Here is a 19,585-nt window from a genome sequence, read left to right as displayed (position 1 = left end):
TTCCAGACAGCACCCACTCGCTATGCAGCTCAGGCTGGCCTCGAACTCACAATGATCCTTCTGCGTGCTGGGATTACAGGCCTGTGCCACCACGCCTGGTCACCAAGTGGTGTCCTTTAAGCCTGGCACCTGCCACTTGTCACAGAAGTTGTTCTGGCACAGCTCCCTGTAGGCGACCCCACAGCCTCCATGCTGAGTGAAAACTCCTACAGAGAGGATAATGCCTGGGGCCGGGCAAGGCAGGCATCAAAACCTTTGCCCATGGAGGGCCCTGTGCCCGTGCTCTCGAGCATCCTCCTGAGCCCAGCCTCGCAGCCCAGGGCCCTTATTCCCTAAGGAGGAGACACCACACAAGCATGCGCTCAAGTCTGTCTGTGGAGTTGCACTGGCTGGCACAGCCAGGGAGCACAGTCCCCCAGAGGACGCAGGTGATGAGCAAGCGAAAGGAACCGCACAGTGATGAGCATGGGGGAGACAGAAAGAATGAGGTAGCCGGCCGGGAGTGTGGCATGTGGCTGTCATCCCAGCACCCTGGGAGGCTGAGGCAGGAGGATGGATCACTGCAAGTTCAAGCTCAGCCTGGGGCTATAAAAGTGAGCTCAAGGCCATCCCCAACTGCATAGCCAGACCTTGTCTGAGAAAAAGATGAAGTAGCAGAGGGCAGCTGGCAGGGGAGCTGGGAGCGGCCCCCAGGATGGGTGGCTGGGAAAAGACCTCAGTGGGCACAGGGACTGCTCGGAAGGGTCCTGTCCCTGCCATCTCCAGCATGGAGTCAAAATACAGCCAGTGTGATGAAGGACTTGGCTTTTGAATGTGACGTCACATCACCCAGCCTCCAGACAGCAGAGGGTTTTGTGGAGCAGGTGAGCCACAGCGGGCCTCGTTCTGCCAGGGAAAGGCCCTTCCCTTCACAGTCACTCTTTCACAGTGTCCCTGGAGGGGACCCAGGAGTTCAGGCAGCGAGGAGAGCTAAGGCTGCAGGTCAGCGGCTTGCAACCTGCTGCGCTCCCATGTGGGCCTGACATGGTCCACAAAATGGAGAGCAGGGCACAGCAGGAGCCGAGCGTGGCAGTGCCTCTGAGAGACGTGATGTTGTTGGCACCGGAGCCAGAGCCAGGGGCCGGGGAACACAGGTGTCTCCGCCAGCTGGGGAAGCCTGCCAGCCCCCATCCCAGCCTCGCACGTACGGCAGTGCCTGGACCTTAGCCTGCCCCGGACTCCAGACCCCAAGATAGCGCACTGATGCTGTCCTGGGATTTTATCGCGGCCTCTAATAAGCACAGCGGCTTTTCCCTAGAGCCTTGTCTTTGCGCTGCCCTCCTTATCTCTGGCCTAATGAGATTATCAAGAGTGCAGAGGCTGCAGCTGGCCCTGCGGGGTGACACATACCGAACCTGCAGGTGCTGACGTTCTGGATGCCGGACTCCAAGCATGGGCAGAAGCCTTCATTGGGCGGGTAGACAGAGCCATTGGCGAACAGGGTCTTAGGGGCCACAAAGCGGTAGGTGGGGATGCCCTGGAACACACCCTCCTCCTGGTAGATGAGCCGCATGGACCTGCAGCGGGAGGCAGACAGGTGAGGGGACCTGGATGTGCCCACCTGCAGGACCGCGGGGCTCTGCGTGCACAGACGTTTGCTTCCTCCTACTCTCCGAACAGCAAACACGGCTGTTTACGGCACATGCACGCACCGTGGGCGTGTACCGTGGGCCTTCTAGAGGGGATTTAAACATGAAGGAGGTCCCGCCTCCAATCGACAAAAGCGACTCAGACGTCCTGGGATTTGGCACCCACTCAGTCCTCCAACTGCCCGCGGCTCCCTTGCGATGCACCGTTCTCACTACTCTGCCCAGGCTCCCCGTCTCCTTCCCCACAGGCCCCTGCTCAGAACTACTCCTTGCTGCCCCGGGACCTTTGTATGTGCCTGGGCTTGGTTCTGGCCAGGAACACTGCCCCCTCGAGGCCTCACAAGACAGACTCAATTCTTCCTCTCTGCGGTCCCATACACGCTCCATCCCTGCGTCTGCCGGGAAACCCCGACTGTGTGGGTGGGTCTCTCTGCGCAGGGTAGCCACGGATCACACCTGGCTGTGCAGCCCTGGACCCGGGCCGTGTCAGAGCGGAGGTAGGCAGCCGGTCTTTGACGCACCGGGATCTCTCAGAAACTAAAACTCTTCGATAGGGCTCGAAATAAGAATACTGCCAATACAGCGGGTCAAATGAAATACGTCGTTTTAACACCGTTACCAGAAAGTTGACGGCTGTACCAAAGCTAGGTGCAGCACACATGTCTGCAGTACTAGCCAGTTGGGGAGGCTGAGGCAGGAGGGTCGCCTGAGGAAATCTTGGGCAACCTAGCAAGAACCATCTCAAAAAATAAAATAAAATTTTAAAAAATACACATGCCTTGCATTAAAGCTCTGTTGACAGCAGCAGCTTAGATGGTGGTATGGTGTTAATGTTAAATGCCCTAATTTTAATACCTGGGATTGCATAAGAAAACGTCTTTGCTTACAGACAACACCCACGGAAGAGGGCTAAAGACGCAGTTCAGGGCAGAGCACTTGCCTATTATGTGCAGCATCCTAGTTCAAGCAATCAGCCCCGCACTTACACACACACACACACACACACACACACACACACACACAGAAGTATTTAAGCATAAAGGGAACCTTGGCCCGCTGCTGCTGTCACGTGATCTGGAAGGAGGTAGCCAGAGGCCCTTGTGGGCAGGAGAGGAGCCAGGTGAGAAGCTGGCGCTGTGGCCTGGCTCAGTGTGGAAAGTGCCCTGCTCAAGGTGTGGGTAGTGCCCGGTGGGAGGGGTCCTTTAGAGGTTGCCAGCAGGAGGCAGAGGTCACGGGGGTGTGGCCCTGGAGGGGGGCGCTCTTTTCTATCTCCCCTCCAGGCTGGGTGAGCAGGAAAAAAATCAAGTAACTGTTTTCAAAAGTGGCCCCAAGACTGGGGGTGGTGGCGCACACCTGTAATCCCAGCTCTTGGGAGGCTGTAAACAGGCAGATCACTATGAGTCTGATCTAGTAGTGAGACCCTGAACGCCCCGTAGACCCTTCCCTAAAATAAAAAATAAAAAAATAAAGTGGGCCCACTCAGAGCTGCACACACTCACTCTCATATCCCAGGCCTGGCTGGTGTCCCCGGAGAGCACATGATGGCCTGGGCATGGGCTCTGCTCACCTCCGTGCCTCACACATAACAGGGCTCCCCACAGGGTCAGGGTCATGTCAGGGCCCCCCTAAGGGATGCTCTGGAGCGGCCAGTGGGGCTCTGGGAGGCTCCTCTGTCCCCAGTTCATCACCAGGGCCACTTCCTGCCTTCACCGCCCAGCCCTGCAAACTTGGTTACTTCCTGCCCTGCGCCCCTCACCACCCAACTGTGCCCCCGGCATCCGCAGCTGCCTCTGGCCTCTGCCAAAGCATCGGGCTGGAGCACAGCGCTCCACAGTGCACCCCGGAGCAGCCCAGAGGGCACTGGGCCCAGGAGCCCGTCGGGCCGGGGAGGCCAAGCCCGGGCAGTCACCTGCAGGCCTCGGGGCTGTAGAACTCCAGCGAGGATTCAGGGGTCATGAACGGCGGCCACATCTGCCCGGAAGTGCCGTTGATGGAGTTGCACTGCTCAGAGTGCCAGTAGTTGACCTGTGGAGGGAAGGTCACCTGGGCGGGCGTGGCCACTCGATCCCCGGCCCCGGGGCTCCAGAGCAGGCTGTGTAGACACAGCTCCAGTGAAGCTTTGGCACCTCGCACAGGAACCCGAGTGCGTAACTGTTACTGCCACTGTCCAGAGGGACTGCCACCTGCACCCTCTTGTCCCCAAAACAGATAAAACTGGAGGAGGCGACCAACTAAAATCGCGTGGGAGCTGCACTAGGAAACCTCAAAGCAGAAGGACTGGGGCTGTTATCCGGGGAGCGAGGCGGCTCCAAGCTCACTTTCTTTTGTATTTTGAGACAGGGTTTCACTACACAGCTCAAGCTGGCCTGGAACTCCTGCCTCAGCTTCCCAAGTGCTGGGACCACAGGCGCACACCACCACACCCAACTTCCAAAGCTCCGTTTCTTTTCTTTTTTCTTTCTTTCTTCTTCTTCTTCTTTTTTTTTTTTTTTTTCTGGGAATTGAACTCAAGACCTCGAGCTTGCCAGGTAGGCGCTTGTGCCGGTGAGCTTGGGCAGTGGGCTTGCTCTGGCTGCAGGGTCATGCATCTTGTGACTTGGCTACCAGGTGATAAAAACAAGTCACCCGCAGAACAAGGCCCACAGTGGGACTCCTGGTGCCCAAAGGAGAACCCGTTGCCTCACTCTGGGTCATCCAAGCGTGCACAGAGGTGAAATGGACAGGGACACATCTGGACCAGGCACCATGCTTCCTCTGCGGCCAGGGAGGGGTCAGCCAGCAGGGTCAGCGCGCCAAGGGACGGGATCCCATCGCCATTGTTTACTGCTTGATGGGAATGGCTTCCTGCAGCCCTGGTAAAGCACTCAAGTCGACTTCCCATAAATGAGGGCCGGAGGGAGGAAGCCTCCGAGTCCCAGCGGAACCCGGGTGAGGTGAGCGCTGGACACCCCACCCGAGCCACGCAGCCGCCTGCCTGGCCTCTCACCTTGCTGAGCCCGTTCCACTTGTCCACAAGATGGATGCGGCTGAGGTTCTTCACCCCTGTGAACACCGTGAAGAGCCCGGAGTCCGAGTTGTTCAGCTGAGAACAGTGGGGACAGCGGGTCTTAGTCCAGGGACGGGAGCAGGCCTCAGGAATCTAGCCCCCAGAGCCGTCACAGCAGGGCCCATCCCTGGGCACCAGGGGACCAGGGCCACCACACCTCACTGTCACCTTTCTTTCCCCAATGCCAAGGGGTGGCTGTGCCCACACCCACACTTAAAATACAGCGCAGGCTGGGCACACTGGTGCATGCCTGCCATCCCAGCCCTCTGGGAGGCTGAGGCAGGAGGAGCACAACTTTGAGCTCAGCACACAGGGTACCCAGACCTCGGAGGGGTGAGCACAGTGCCGCAGACACCAGAAAAGCACCAAATGCTGGCCTCCCACTCACGCATGGCTGACAAGAGCGCCCATAGTGTGGACAGCACAACGCGGACAGCACGTCAGACTGCCAGCACCTGGGCATCAAGTGCCCTCTCCACTCAGAAGGCAGCATTCCCTGGCTCCCCTGTGGCTGGCATGACACACTAAGTCCTGCGTGGAGGGAGCTGAGGTCAGGGGTCAGAAGTCAGGGATCCAACCCTCAGCGGCCAGATCACAGCTATAGTTGCATTTGTCACACTGCACCCCCAGCAGCCTCTCCTCTACCTACCCTCCGGCCTCCGCCTCCCTCCCTCAACCCAAGCCCCATGCAAGCCTGGCTCAGGGGCCCCTAAATCCAGCCCCAGAGGTTCCAGTTCCGGGGGCCACTAACTGCACTGCTTTCTCTGATCTGCGGTACTGTGGCCAGCACCTTGCTCTTGCTAGGCAAGGCTCCCCTGGCCTCCGAGCTCCAGCCCCAGCCCTTTCTGTTTTATCCTCAGACGGGCTCTCGTGACACCACTATGTTGCTCAGGCTGGCCTCAAACTTGAGATCCTCCTGCCTCAGCCTTTGGAGAAGCTGGGATTACAAGCATGGGACTCCACTACCACCATGCCCAGCTTCCACTAAATTCCCTATTTTGTTCCCAAGCCATAGCCAAGGAGAAGCCCCGGGCCACTCACCCCTGCGAACAGCCCGAACTTGCCCTTGAAGGGTAGCGTGCCGGGTAAATACTTGTTAAGGAAGTCCAGCAGCGGGTCGTCGTAGCCCCACATGATCTCGCCCACTGTGCGGTTCATGAAGGCGCGCTGCCCCATCGTGGTGAACATAAGCGTCATCAGCAGCTTCAGGCCTGCGGGCCGGTGCTCCATCATGGCTGAGGCCGCCTGTGCACGGACAGTCGGGTGGGCATGGTGGCCACCGCCTGCCATCCCCGCCAAGTGGATACCCAGGCCCCTCCCTGACCCCAGTATAACCACCGTCACCACCACCCCACGCTCGCCCCAGCAGATGCAGGCGTGAGGCTCGGCCCTGGTCCAGCAGAATCCACCTCCCCCAGGCTCGGGGCTGGCTGCACATGACCCTCGGAGCCACCACAAGACATTCCTCAGGGGCCTGGACCTGGGCCATGCGCTCCACACCTGACGCCACCAACCCCAGCCGGCTCAGTTATACAAGCCCACAAGTTCGCTGTTTCCTGGAGGTAGCTTGGGGTGCTGTGAGATAAAAGTCGTAATGGGGCCCCTTTCTATACCCCCCTTCCCACCCTCTCCCCCCTAAGATGCAGGTAGGTTTATTCTGTTTCTTTTTTCTTTTTCTTTTTCTCTTTTCTTTTCTTTTTCATTTTCTTTTTTTTTTTAGGTACCAGGGATTGAACTCCAGACCTTGCACCTGCTAGGCAGGTGCTTATGCCACTGAGCTATCTGCCAGGCCCCAAGGCAGGCTTATTCAATCACTTGTGCTTTCCCTGTAGAGACATTGTCTTGGCTGCTGGTTGATCTTTTTAGGCACCCCCACACCCAAAAGCCACTGCCCCCCGTTTCTAGAGCAGGAGCGACAGTGCACTGGCCCCACAGGTACTGACTGGATTTCCTCTCTGATATTTTTAAGGCACTGAGTTTGTGGTGGTGATGGTGGGGGCATCACTAGGGTTTCTCCTTCTTGTCTTGCTTTCAGCATTAGGGGCTGAGCCCAGGCTTTGCACTAAGCTACATCCCCAATCCTTCTGTAATGTTTTCTGAGACAGGGTCTTGCTAAGTTGCCCAGGCTGGGCTCAAACTTTCTATCCTCCTGTCTCAGCCTCCAAGTGCTGGGATTACTATTGTGTGCCACCACGCCCAACCAACACATAGTTTTAAGAAGCTAAAAAAGGACATAAAATAAAACTTGATTTCTTCCCTAACCCTGCAGGCTCAGCACTGCAGGATGCAGCCAGCTATGTTCCCTGTTTTGGTGTGAGCTGCGAATTTTTTTTTTTCTGTCATATTTTTTTAAAAAATGTGCATTTAGTCCAGGGTCTACAGGGCCTCACTACATAGATCGAACTTGTAGTGATTCTCCTGTTTTCAGTCTCCCAAGCGCTGGGATTACAGGCGTGCGCCCCCCCCCACTCTTCCGCTCAGTGCACCCTGGGGGCAGGGCTGGTGTGTGTTTGGTCACATTTTTAAATGGTTAGGAAAACACTAGTAGGAAACTCTTCCAAGAAACAGGACCGGGGCTGGAGAGATGGCTCAGTGGTCTAAAGCACCTACTTGAAAAACAAGCTTGGCAAAGCACAGGGACGGCAGTTCGATCCTCCAGCACCAAAGGCCAGCAGCCCCGCCCCCTGGTGGGCTGAGCTGGCCACACACACACACACAATAAATAAATGTAATAAATAAAAATAAATAAATATTAAAAAAAAAAGAAACAGGACCCCCAGCTCCACCCCAAGCCCCACGTGGGGGCAGGGCAAGGCAACTGCATCATCTCCTGGTGGCTCCTGGCAGGCCGATGACAGAGGGGAATGGCTGGGCGTGCACAATCCCCACAGTGTCTGGGGACACCAGAGGGCCTTGCCATTCCCGGTGGGGGCCACATGCCTCAGCTGTCTGGGTGCCACATGGCCTGGGTCACTGCGAGGTCCCTTCCTCTGGATGTGTGACATCCATGACCACTCCAGAGAGCTCTGAGGGGGGCTGCTAGCAGGCCCAGCCAGGGCCACTCTGGCGTGGGAAGATGAGGTCCCTGGAGGGCCACCTGTCTCCTCTGTCCCTGTGCTTGCTGCCAGCTCCTGTGCTCTCCAGGGGCTCTGTTTCTGCCGTGGGCACTGCCACAGCCCACAGCCCTTCAGAGGCCTGGCTAGGGGACACCAGAGCTGTCAACCGGAAGGAGGAACAGGACAGTTGGCCAGGACGGGGGCTTAGGGTGCCTGGGTCTGAGCACCCGGGCTGGGACAAGGGGACAGAGGTGTGCAGCGGGGCAGGCACCTTACCATGACCAGGATGTTGGGCAGCATGATATAGTCGCTCTCTGAGCCTCGCGACTTGTCCGGCTGGAAATGGAAGCTGCCATTCTCCCGGAAGGATACCGTGTCGTTGTCATGGAAGGAGATGCTGTTCTTGCGCCTGAACTGCCTAGGGACAGGTGGGGGCTCCGGTCAGTGGCCAGGCCCTGCCTGGGGGTCCCCTCCTGTCCCTGTCCTCTGCCGGGCCCCTCTTCTGTCCCTCACGGCCCCTCCCCCCACCTGCCTCACCTGTACACGTAGGGTCCGCGCTCCTGCACCTCCGGCGTCGCGCCCTGCAGCACTTCGTCAGGGTTCATAACGTCAAAGAAATAGACGGACATGTAGAAGGGTACCGGGATCTCCTTCCACATGCTGAAGGACAGGCTGCTTGGGTCGATGCGCACGTTCTGCGGGGGCGGGTGAGGGTCAGGGCCGCTACCAGGCTGGGAGAGGCCGCGCCCCGCGAGACTGAGCTCTGCCCTCTGCAGCCCGGCACGAGAAACCCAAGGAAGAGGGTTTGGATTGAGATGCTTAAGTCCTTCCAACAGAAAAACCCAAATCCAAACTGAAATAGACACGTAAGGCAAGGGATCCGGGCAGTGGAGTGGCGTGCGCCCCCAGCCGGTGCAAAGGCCCCGGGGGCAGCGAGCAGCTACTCCTGGAGGCGGCGGGCAGACAGAACAATACCCTGCCCACGAGCCACCCATCAGATAGAGCAGATGTTGCAAGGCCGGGTGGCCAGGCAGGGCAGCTTGCATCACCTCGTGCTATCATAGAACACAGCCTTCCAGGCCAAGGACACTCACTCCCACTCTGTCCGGCCAGCCAGAAGCCACAGGGGCAGGCCTGGAGGAGGTGGGAGGCGGGAGTGGTTGGGACAGGCTGGGCCCAGCTCCCGAGGCGGCTGTCTCGGAGCTCAGTCCCCTGGCGTGCGTGGCTGGTGACGCCGCATCGAGTGTGAGCCCGGCGCACCGACAGGCAGGGAGCCAGCCCTGCCGAGGTGAAAGCCGGGGCCTTCCCCTGGCCACCCTGGTGCCAGGCCATTCACACCGCACAGCAGCCCCGCGTGGCCAGCTCCTCGGCCCGTGGGCCAGCCACATCTCAGAGAGGCACCAGGGCTGCAGAGGTGTTGAGACCGGAAGGCGGTGAAGGAGTCTGAGGCTTCCTGGAGCGGTCGCGAGAGCTGGACCCAGCTGCCCTGCAACTACGCCCTCCACCCCGCCAAACACAGCCCACGGGGCCAGTTCTACTCTGCCCCGGTGCATTGCTTGTCACCTTTTGCCTGGGACACAGCTGGCCCTTCCCACCTGAGAAGCCTCCCTGCTTTCTGCCAAAAGGGCCCACGCTCCCCAACAACATCCCTCCGGTAACACCTTCCTTGGATACAAACCAGGCCTGTAATAGTCCCAGTGCTGTGAACAGACACCAGGGCCCAGGGTCAGCCAGTGCTGGAACAGTGTTAGGCAGGAGTGTGGACCAGTAGGTGAGTGGTGGATGGGTGGATGCAGGGATGGGGGGAGGAGGAAGGATGGATGGGTGGGTGGGTGGGTGAGTGGTAGCTGAATGTTTGATTTATGGATGGATATGTGAATGGGTGGAGAAATTGAAAGAGAGAGGTCACCCAGAATGATCAGGACAGTTAGGGACAGGGACAGACCTACCTGCATCTATCAAAGGTAACCCCCTGAGACAGGACCAGCCTGCTCTGGGCTCCCACATAAGCCTATTGCTTTCAAGGGGTGGATGTAGTGTCTGGTGTGGCCACAGGGGCCCAGAGTCAGGGTGTGAGGGCAAGGGCCCACAGAGCCTTCCCTCTTGGGTAAACTGAATCTGACAGATCTCAGTGACAGGAGGCTCAACATGGGGCCACCTAAGGTGCTGGCCTTGTAGAAATGGCCCTCTGGGGGTGAAGGAGATAGGCAACAGCACAGAGGGGCACCACTACTTCCTTCAAAGGGTCTGGCTTTGTGGAAACCACCACTCAGCGCTGAGGGGAGCAGGAGGGCAGCCTCCAAGGCCCAGGTTCAAATCCCACACATAACAGGCATCCTCTGCACGGCCAGGCCTGACCATCACAGCTCATCTGTGCGGCACCTGTCAGGGCCAAGGCCGGTCCTGAGCCAGCTGGTAGGGCCAGTATCTGGCTCCAAGGAATGCCAGAGCTGTGCTAATGTAGGCTTCCAGGGCAGGGCTTCGTGCCATGGAACTACATCTCACCAACACTGCTTTTAAACACAGACAATCCAAGCGCTGTGGTGCACACCTGTAATCCCAGCTACTCTGGAGGCTGAGGCCTCCAGAAGATTCCAAGTATGAGCCCACTTTGATCTCCTTAGCAAGTCCTGTGTTGACAGAGTGCAGCGGCCAGTGTTCGATCCCCAGGGTGCACTGAGCCGGCAATTGAGACTGGGAGTGGTGGTGTGCACCTTAATCCGAGCACTTGGGAGGCTGTAAACAGATGGATCACTACTAGTCCGATCTACATAGTAAGACCCTGTAGACCCCGTACTAAATATACCTGCGTTGATGTAACAAGGGCACACGAGCGTACCTCAGTGCAGAGCACTTGCCAGACAGGCACGAGGCCCTGGGTCCAGCCCAGCACTGCAAGGGAGTAAGAGGAAGGCCCAAAGCCAGCTCCTTGCAGAATCTGGGAGAGCAGGTCAAAAGCTGGGTATGGTCCTCAGAGAGGAGGGCAGAGGCAGTTTGCAGGGGACAGGACAATGCAGGGTGGGCAACCTTGTCCCTGGGAAATGGCCAGGTCCTCTGTATAGGACACTGGTCCCTGCGATAACTTCATCTCACGGCCCCACCCTGCCCCCATCCCACGCTGACTCACCCCAGGTCTGGCAAATGTGACAGTGGTGACAAGGATGAGACCCCATGGTGCACTCCTCCATCTACTCATCCTCTGTTGGGGCCACAGCCCCACCCAAGTGAGGCTAGCAGGGAGGGTTCCTCAGGCCCAGACATGGGGAGATGACCCATGGCCACCCAGCAGGGGGGAGCCTGCCCCACTGACAACAGGCAGGGCAGACTTTGCCCATCCTTGACCAGCAGGGTCACCAGCAGTCCCAGAGATCAGGCACACCAGGACCAGCCGATTAGATAACAGCACCATGGGGGACGGTAGGACATGGCCTTCAGCGCCAGAGCCAACTGTGTGACTGTCCCAGCCCCCTCCCAAGGCCCAAGAGCATAGCCCACGGACATGAAGGGAGAGGGGAGCTGTACCGGGCTCTGCTGTGTGGAAGGGCCAGGGATGCTGTGCTGGGGACTAGAAGGAAAGGAGGCCTGGCCAAGCCAGAGGTGCAAGGAGAAGGCACAGCCCCTTGCCCGTGCCATCACTTCTGTCCCTCCACCCCTAAGCTCTGGAGCCACTGAAGGCCCAGGGATGCCCTGCTCCAGATCCAGGCTTCCTTGCACTACCAAGCCCCTGTGCCTCTTGAGGCCACAAATCCACAGGTCCCCAGGGTGGGACACTAGCACCTTGGGGCCGGATACAGCCTGTCCCGCCTTGACTCTGCACCCCCGGACCGCAGCAGCAGTGTGGCATCGGCCCACCACGGGGCACTCCTGGTTTACCCAGACAGCCCTGTGGGGGGACAGGCAGCCCCTGCTGCCCTGGGGGGCCACGCCCAGGATGCGACCCCACCTTTCAGATCCTGTTGTTTCAGGCCCAAGAGAAACAGGACGGACCCGTGCAGAGAGGAGGTGGCTTTTAAGTGTCCGGCAGATCCTTTGTTCCCAGTGAGTCCCTTCCTCCTCCACTGCTGCCCGACCTCTGACACAGTCTGCCCTGGCCCTGACTGTAGGACACCAAGCTGAGCCCCACCCCAAGACCCAGTGGCACCCCAGGCAGCACCAACCCCAGCAGCTCAACTCCCATGGGCTCCCAGGGACAGGGCTGGGGGAGAAGAGGCTGCCGGCCTGGGGGAACTGCGGACCTCAATTCTCAGGCAGCACCAGGCCGGGCTGGGCCAGACCACAACGAGGACACTACTGTGGGCTGCACCACATTCTAGCCAGGCTCAGAGCTCAGACCCCTCACAACTCAGGTCCCCTCTGTCCTGGAGGTTGGCTCTGGCCCTGGGGTGTCCTGGCCCAACAAGCACTGGCCACCTCCTGCTCCCCTGTTGCCAAATGTGGGAACGGCTTCAGGATAAGTTCCTAAAAGCCAGGTGCAGCGGTACATGCCTATAATCCCAGAACTCAGGAGGCTGAGGCAGGAGGATTGCTGCACGTTCAAGGCCAGCCTGGGCTCCATAGTGAGTTCAAGGTCAGCCTGGACAACATAGCAAGACCTTTGCCCCAAAGGAAAAGAAAAAGAAGTTCCTAAAAATCACTAAGGCTGGGTGAGATGGCACACCCCTAATATTCCTTTTTTTGGGGGAGGCGCTCAGGATGCCTTCAAGGCAGGTCTGGTTTGGCTTGAGGATGAGGGGATCGGACCACAGCATCCTGAGCCTGGCTGCTTTGCTTCAGCAGGCGCTTAAACACCTGAGCTAATGGGCAGGCCCCCACCCCTAATATTCCAGCACTCACAAGGCTGAGGCAGGAGGATCACCATGTGTTCAAGGCTAGCCTGGGCTACATAGCAGAGTCTTACAGAAAACCACTTTAAGTGCACAATGCCCCTCCACCAGGAAAAGACCCTCACACTAAGACTTCCACTCTCTTTAAGTGGACGTCCGAGTTGGTCATGGGCCAGGGTGGTCACGTGGTGCTGAACTTGTTGACCGAGGCCTCCACCCCACAGACAATTCTAGGTACATGGGCTGAGGACACAGAATGCACTCCTGTGGCTAACGTGCTGGAGAAAGTCCTGTGGCCAGGGCATGGCCCTGATGGTGTCAGACCACATGCAAAGTAAGCGAGGACACACAGCGGCCAACATCACTGCCTGCTGGGCGCCATCGCTGTCCCCGTGCCCAGAGAAGGTCCCTACTGATCAGACAGAAAGCCCTGCATTCCTACAGAGGCTTGAGACTGGGTGGGCCTGCAATCCCACCCCACCAAGGGGAAAGGAGGGAAGCCCGCTGGCAACATCTGGGAAAAGCTCCTTTCCCAAGAAAAAGATGTCCTCCGAGCCCACCCCATGCTGCAGCCCTCCCTTCTGGTTTTGAATGATGTGTGAAGACGTGATGATGGGTGGTGCTGTGGCAGCCTCCATGAGGTCATGAAGACGGGAGGCCAACACAGGCACACAGACAAGCACCCAGTGCCCTACTAATCCAGAAGCACCTCCCACCCTCCTTCCCGCTAAGCATGGCAGGAAACATCTGCGGGTGGCGTTTGTTGCTGTTTGTTTTGTTTGTGATACTAGGGACTATGTATGCATAAGTCAATAAAGTTCCCAGCCTGGGCTTAATGTGGGATCCTCCTGCCTCTGCCACCCACAGTGCCAAGAATACAGGTGGGCACTGCCGCGCCTGGCCCAACACCTGCATGGCAGCAGCTACCTGGGAGCCGGCTCCTGAGGCAGCCAGGCCAAAGCTCCCGACGGGGTGGGGGTGCAGCTCTGCAGCTGGGCCCCATTCCGCTCACACGAGGCCTGGGCTCGTCAAACAGGTCACCGAGAATAGTCTCTTCCATGTAACCTAGCAGCCCTAGGCGGGGACTGTGGTGGGTTCCTCCTCTTAGAGGAAACTGGGGTCCAGAGATTGGGGGGGACCACTGATTTCCCAAAGGTAAGGAAAGCCCGGCAGGCAGATGCAGGAAAATACGAGTTCGAGCCCAGCCTGGGGCCTGAACACAGGTCTCACCCGGAAGCCCCCGCCGCTGATCCCTGCCTCCTCTCAGCCCAACAGTCAGCCAGGTTCCTGCACCTCTGGTGATCTTTTTGTCTTGTTGTTTTGAAACAAGGCTTTACTTAGAAGTTCAGGCTGGCCAGGAACTCAGGCCATTCTCCTGCCTCAGCCTCCCCAGCTGGGATTACAGGTGTGCGCCAGACCTGGCCTTATATAAAGGATGATCAAGACTGAAGGAAAAAAGCCATTTCACACTGTATGAAAAGAACATGAAATTCACACTTCAGGCCCCACAAAGGGCCTGCCATGACACTGGGCATTTCCTGCCTGCCCGTTTCCTGGCGTGCCAAGCTCACAGGCCTGGCAAGGGCTGTACTCAGCCAAGTCTTGGCCACAGCAAGAGACGCAGCGGGACCTGATCCTCAGCTGCCCTCCCGCCGGGTTGCTGCCGCTGCAAGGACACTGAGCCCTCCCCACCTCTGGTGGCAATGAATGAAACAGCCCAGCCAGGCCCTCAGCTGTCCCCAGGCAGGGCTAGATGCAATTCTGCTTCTAGGGACAGCTGCCCGCACGTGAGGACTCGGGAGGTAGCCCGGGTTGCTGGTCAGCAGCCCGGGCACCTCCTCCCCAGGGCCGTGTCCTGGCCGGCAGCCTCCTCGGCCAAGGAAGGCCACCTGGCCCCCCAGCTGGCAGTGCGATCCAGCTGCCTAGGGGAGGTGGCAACCACAGCTCCCTTCTGTCATACTGGGCCGCGCACCAAACTACTCTTTGACCCCAGCCCCTTTCTATTTTGTATTTTGAACCAAGGTCTCAAACCTCAAACTTTGCTCAACTCCCCAGTGGGGCTTGAACTTGAGAACCTCCTGACTCAGCCTCCTGCGTGCTGGGACGGATGCCAGGTGAACCACGCCCTGGTCCTAGACTTCACTCTAACTGCGGTGAGATCCACAACCTAAAATCCTGGAGCAGAGTGAGCCGCATTTGGCAGCTGCCTGCACCCCACCAGAGCCCCAGCCCCGCCCTTCTGCTCCTGGGTCTGAAGCTGGCCCTGGGGGATCCCACAAGCACATTAGCAGAACCCGGTCCCAAGGCTCCCCTACTACAGCCACACCACAGCACCGTGCGCAGACTCGGACAGAACCGCACTCCGCACACAGCAGCGAGCCTCCTGCTCACTGCACACCACCTGCTCGCCCTGCCTCACTGTCCACATGTTGACGTCCCCACCACAGTGGGACCTCTGCCCATGATGGTGTGACGGGAGCATCTTCCTCAGGTTCCCTGCCACCAGGCTCTGCCACCTGCCTGCTGTCCCCAGCCCTTCAGCCCTGTCCTGCAAGCTGCTTCCAGGCCTGCACCTGCCACACTGCGCTATGCTGCTCCTGCCACCCCCCTGCCATCCTCTGTGCCCTGCAGGCAAGGCTGCCCCCTCGTCCACTGCAGTGGACCCCTCCCCGAACACAGCGCTGTGTGCACAGTGAGCAAGAGCAGAAGGGACCCAGGAATAAGGTCCCAGGTCACCTTTCCACCCAGGCCGCTTCCGCCCAAGGCCCTGCCTTCCTTTGTCCAGCTGTGAAATGGGAACAGTGGGTGTCTCTGCCCTGCAGGTGTCACCTGGACTTGGCTGCAGACAACACAAAGCAGCAGTGTCAGTGGTCAACAGCAGCCACCCCTGTGCCTGTCACCCTGACCTGGCGACCCAGATACCTGCACCCTCCACAGCTGGCCTGGCCCCAACCCATGGCTCCAGCTGCGAATGGCGCAGTGGCTGATCTGCATGCATAGGGCATGCTGCACGGGCCCCACATCACGCAGGGCTGGTGCATGAGGCGTCTGAGGACACCAGGGCTCAGCAGTTTAGCAAGAGCTTGTCTCAGCACGCAGGAGGCCGAGGCAGGAGGACCATCTCAGCTTCAGACTACCCTGACCCACACAGTGAGACCCTGTCTCCAAAGAAACAAAAATGTCCCAAAGATGAACGTGAGGGAGGCCTGGGGTGGGGCAGAGGCCCCACAACGCCCAGGGCCCAAGCCCAGGTACAGGACAGTGCCTGTGCATCACGGGCAGGGGCAGGAGGATGCGAGGCCACTGTCTCTGTGCACACAAACATGTTTTGCACAGGAAGGAACAGGCACTGTGAACTGAAGTCACCTCAGTCATGTGCAGGCCATGGGGGAGGGGACACTGTGACCTGGCCGAAGCTCCCCCTCCAGCCAAGTGCCCCCAGCAAGTAGACTTCCAGGCAAATCCGGGTCCCGGGAAGCCAAAGAGCTCTAGAGCTGAATGGACCCTGAATACTGCAGAGCCCAGGGGAACATTGCCTGGTTGGAACAGTGTCCCCCAACTTCATAGCCTCGGGAGCTCAGAACTGTCTTGACAGTTGGGTCTATGCAATGTGCCCAGTGAGGGGTCACAAGACACCATCCGGCTGGTTTCAGAGAGCCCCAAGCCCAGCAACACACAGGAGATGGGGTAGCGGCCACAAGCCAGGGACCACGGAGCAGGGCAGAGGCCTCGGCTTGAGTCTCCCCACCGTCACAGGGGCCCCGGATCTGGGGCTCCGCAGAGCAGCTGTGCAGGGTGCAGTTCTGTGGTGCTGGGGGAGACCAGGACCACGCTCCATGCCAGCCGCACCCTGGGGGCCAGGCAGGGACGCCGTGCTGGCCTGTGTTCGGAGGGGACTTGAGCTTGGCCACCAATGGGAAGAAGCCCACATACTCGCCCCCACAGGACTGTAGACACCAGGGCCTGAGGGAGCCCCAGCTTGCCATGTGACCCGAGTCCCAGGCCTCCGCCACTCACAGCTGGTGAAGGGGGAAGAACTTGAACTCCCACTCCAGGGCCGGGCACAGGGAGCTGCCGGGATTCTGGGAGTGCGGGTGGGGTGACACTGCCCTACTCCAGCCATCTCCACTCCCCAGAACGGCTGAGGGGTCTGGACTCTTGCTGCCTAGGGTCAGAGAGGGGATAAACCAGGGCCCCTAGCACTATAAGAATGAGCAAAATGGGACAAGCATAGAAGAACAGGCTGCTGGGAGAAACAGTAAAGCCTGGGCCTGGGTCCACATGCCTGTAATTGCAGCACTTCGGAGGCTGAGGCAAGAGGATCTCCCAAGACCAGACTGAGTTACTCAAGGACAGGCTAGTAGGATGCTCCAACCTCCACCTGACTAGTGCCCCCACATGAAGGGGAGCTAAGGGCATACAAGGCATCGGGGACCCTGCGAGAGGAGTGCAAAGGTGGCCTCGAGATACGCTGGCCCCACCAGCCCCACTCCTGGACATCCAGCTGGGAAGGCTGGGAGGAATCCATGGGCTGCGGGCCCCATCAACCCAGGATCTGGCAGGCCGGAAGCTGTGCCCGGGCCACCTCTGTGGGCCACAAGGTCACACGGGTGTGGAAGGACAGTGCCAGGGGAGGAGACTGAGCAGTGCATGTGAGGAGAGCGGCAGGGACCGCTGGGCACGGAGATGTCCACGTCACAGGGTCACTCGGCCACAGCAGGACAGAGTTCAGACACTGGTAGGATGCGGCTGAACCCAAAGACATCTGAGAGACAAGCCAGGTTGCGAGGGACACAGGCGGACACACGTGACTGTCCTAAGCGTGGTGGAGTGCTTCGCTTGGGCATGGGGTGTGACTGTCAGCTTGATAAACCAGAAAATAAGAATGAATGACACAGTGAAAGCCCAGTGCCACCCCGCAAGAGTCTGCATTCCCCAGCAAGTCCCAGACATAGGCCGGGGCCAGCTCTCTGGCCCAACTTCAGGGAACAAGAGTTCAGGACTCAGAGCCAGGCGTGCAGGTGCGCCAGGGAGGCTGAGGCAGGAGGATTGCACATGCAGCCCCAGCCTGGGAAGCTGAGCAACTTGGTGAGACCCTGTGTCAAGAAGAAAAATGAAAAAAAAAAGAAGAAAAAATGAAAAAGCAGTGGGGATATGGCTCAGTGCCAAGATCGCCTGGCTCCACCCTCAGGAAGCAAAAAACAGAAAAAGCTCCCAAGCCAGAGCCCACCACACAGTGCGGCTCCACTCAGGCCGGCTCCACCTCGGAGCAGCCGGAGCCAGGCCCAGCGCAACAAAGTGAGCCTCGGGCACGGCTGTTGCCTCGTGGGGGCTTCTGGGGCGCAGGGCTGTGTCCCCGGCATGGGTGTGTTCCAGCTGTCTGCTCACAGCACGTCTTGCACATTACCCCACACTTGCATAATATTTCACCATGCGCAGGAATCCCGTTTCCAGGTGAAAGTGTGAAGCTGGTGGCACAAGGGGCGCAGAAATGTTGGGAGCTGACATCACAGCGAAGCCCAAGCTGCTGGCCGGCCGTCAGGAGGAGCAGAGGGACCGCTGCCACCCAGGCCAGGTGGGCCAGGGACTTGGCCACAGGAAGCCCAAGCCCCATGACCCTTCCTACCTAGAGCTGCAGGTGGCAGATGGGACACCACCACTCTCCCCGCCGGACCCTGTGTGGCCCAGCGCCCCCAGTGGATGGTACATCTGGGTGACAGGAGGACACTGCAGAGGAAGGCGTGGGGCCCAGGCTGGCTTCAGCCCAGGGAGGAAACTGGCCAGAGGGTGGTGGCTTCAGGGCACCAGGACACATTGCCAGGTCCCCTCAGCCCTGTCCATTCCCACGAGGGGAACTCTGTGCAGGTCTGAGGGACAGCATGTGTGTGGAGGACAGCACCAGGAACAGCGACAGAGAGACAGAGGCAGAGACAGAGACGGAGACGGAGACGGAGACAGAGACAGAGGCAGAGACAGAGATGGAGACAGAGGCAGAGACGGAGACAGAGGCAGAGGCAGAGACAGAGACAGAGACAGACGGAGACAGAGGCAGAGGCAGAGATGGAGACGGAGACAGAGACAGAGGCAAAGACAGAGATGGAGACAGAGGCAGAGACGGAGACAAAGGCAGAGACGGAAACAGAGACAGAGGCAGAGGCAGAGACGGAGACAGAGACAGAGGCAAAGACAAAGATGGAGACAGAGGCAGAGACGGAGACAGAGGCAGAGGCAGAGACGGAGACAGAGGCAGAGGCAGAGATGGAGACACAGACAGAGGCAAAGACAGAGAAAGAAACAGAGGCAGAGATGGAGACAGAGGCAGAGACGGAGACAGAGGCAGAGATGGAGACAGAGGCAGAGACGGAGACAGAGGCAGAGACAGAGGCAGAGCACTCACAAGCAAATGCTGCACATCATGTGGTTCTGGCAGTTTTTTCCAAAATACGATCTTTCAGAACCAAACCTCAGGTGGGACAGCACAGGACAAGCTACTCTGCACTGTCCCCAGGTGACCCTGCCCCAGCCAGCAGGACACAAGGCACCTGGCCTCCTGAGAGTGTCCTCCTACCAGAGATCTGAGCATGAAGGTCACTAGCTGCCCCCAGGCCACTGCCCACCAGGCACAGGAGTAGAGATGGTGCCAGCCAGGCTGCGCTGACAGGCTGGTCCCCACTGCGGTCCAGGTCTAGGAAGTGGCTGTGTGACACTGCCCACCTGTGTGCTGAAAAGGCCTAGATCCCCGCGTCACAGAAGAGGAAAAGGGCATCAGAGCTGTCACCCGGGTCACCCAGCGGGGCAGGACAGAGCCTGGGCCACTAGTCACAGCCCCATGCCCAGGCTAGGACACAGGAACTCTTGAGTGACACCAGCACTGACATCGGGGACTCTGCTCCACGCAGCTCACCAGGGGAGGCTGTGGACAGCTCCGGCAGGGATGCGGGCCTCATGTCACTGTCACCCTGGGGAGGATGGGGAATCCCGGGGAGTTGGATAAGGGCCAGTGACTGGGCACACTCACCTGGGGCTGTGGCA

The 19,585-nt window shown here is 59.0% G+C and overlaps 1 protein-coding gene across 2 annotated transcripts in view; it reads right to left on the bottom strand.

Moving 5' to 3' along the window:
- Positions 1-19,585, bottom strand: part of Scarb1 (scavenger receptor class B member 1) — a 42,803-nt gene that overhangs the window by 14,987 nt on the left and 8,231 nt on the right. For both annotated transcript variants that reach the window (XM_023720488.1, XM_004635861.2), the window contains exons 2-7: positions 8,268-8,425; positions 8,007-8,148; positions 5,716-5,919; positions 4,615-4,710; positions 3,538-3,653; positions 1,390-1,556 (exon numbers count right to left, since the gene is read on the bottom strand). In XM_023720488.1, the coding sequence (XP_023576256.1) occupies positions 1,390-1,556; positions 3,538-3,653; positions 4,615-4,710; positions 5,716-5,919; positions 8,007-8,148; positions 8,268-8,425 (883 nt within the window). The remainder of the gene's footprint in view (positions 1-1,389; positions 1,557-3,537; positions 3,654-4,614; positions 4,711-5,715; positions 5,920-8,006; positions 8,149-8,267; positions 8,426-19,585) is intronic.

Source organism: Octodon degus, unplaced genomic scaffold (genome assembly GCF_000260255.1).
Source record: "Octodon degus isolate 3935 unplaced genomic scaffold, OctDeg1.0 scaffold00076, whole genome shotgun sequence".
NCBI lineage: Eukaryota > Metazoa > Chordata > Mammalia > Rodentia > Octodontidae > Octodon > Octodon degus.
This window is presented reverse-complemented; position numbering and strand designations above follow the sequence as displayed.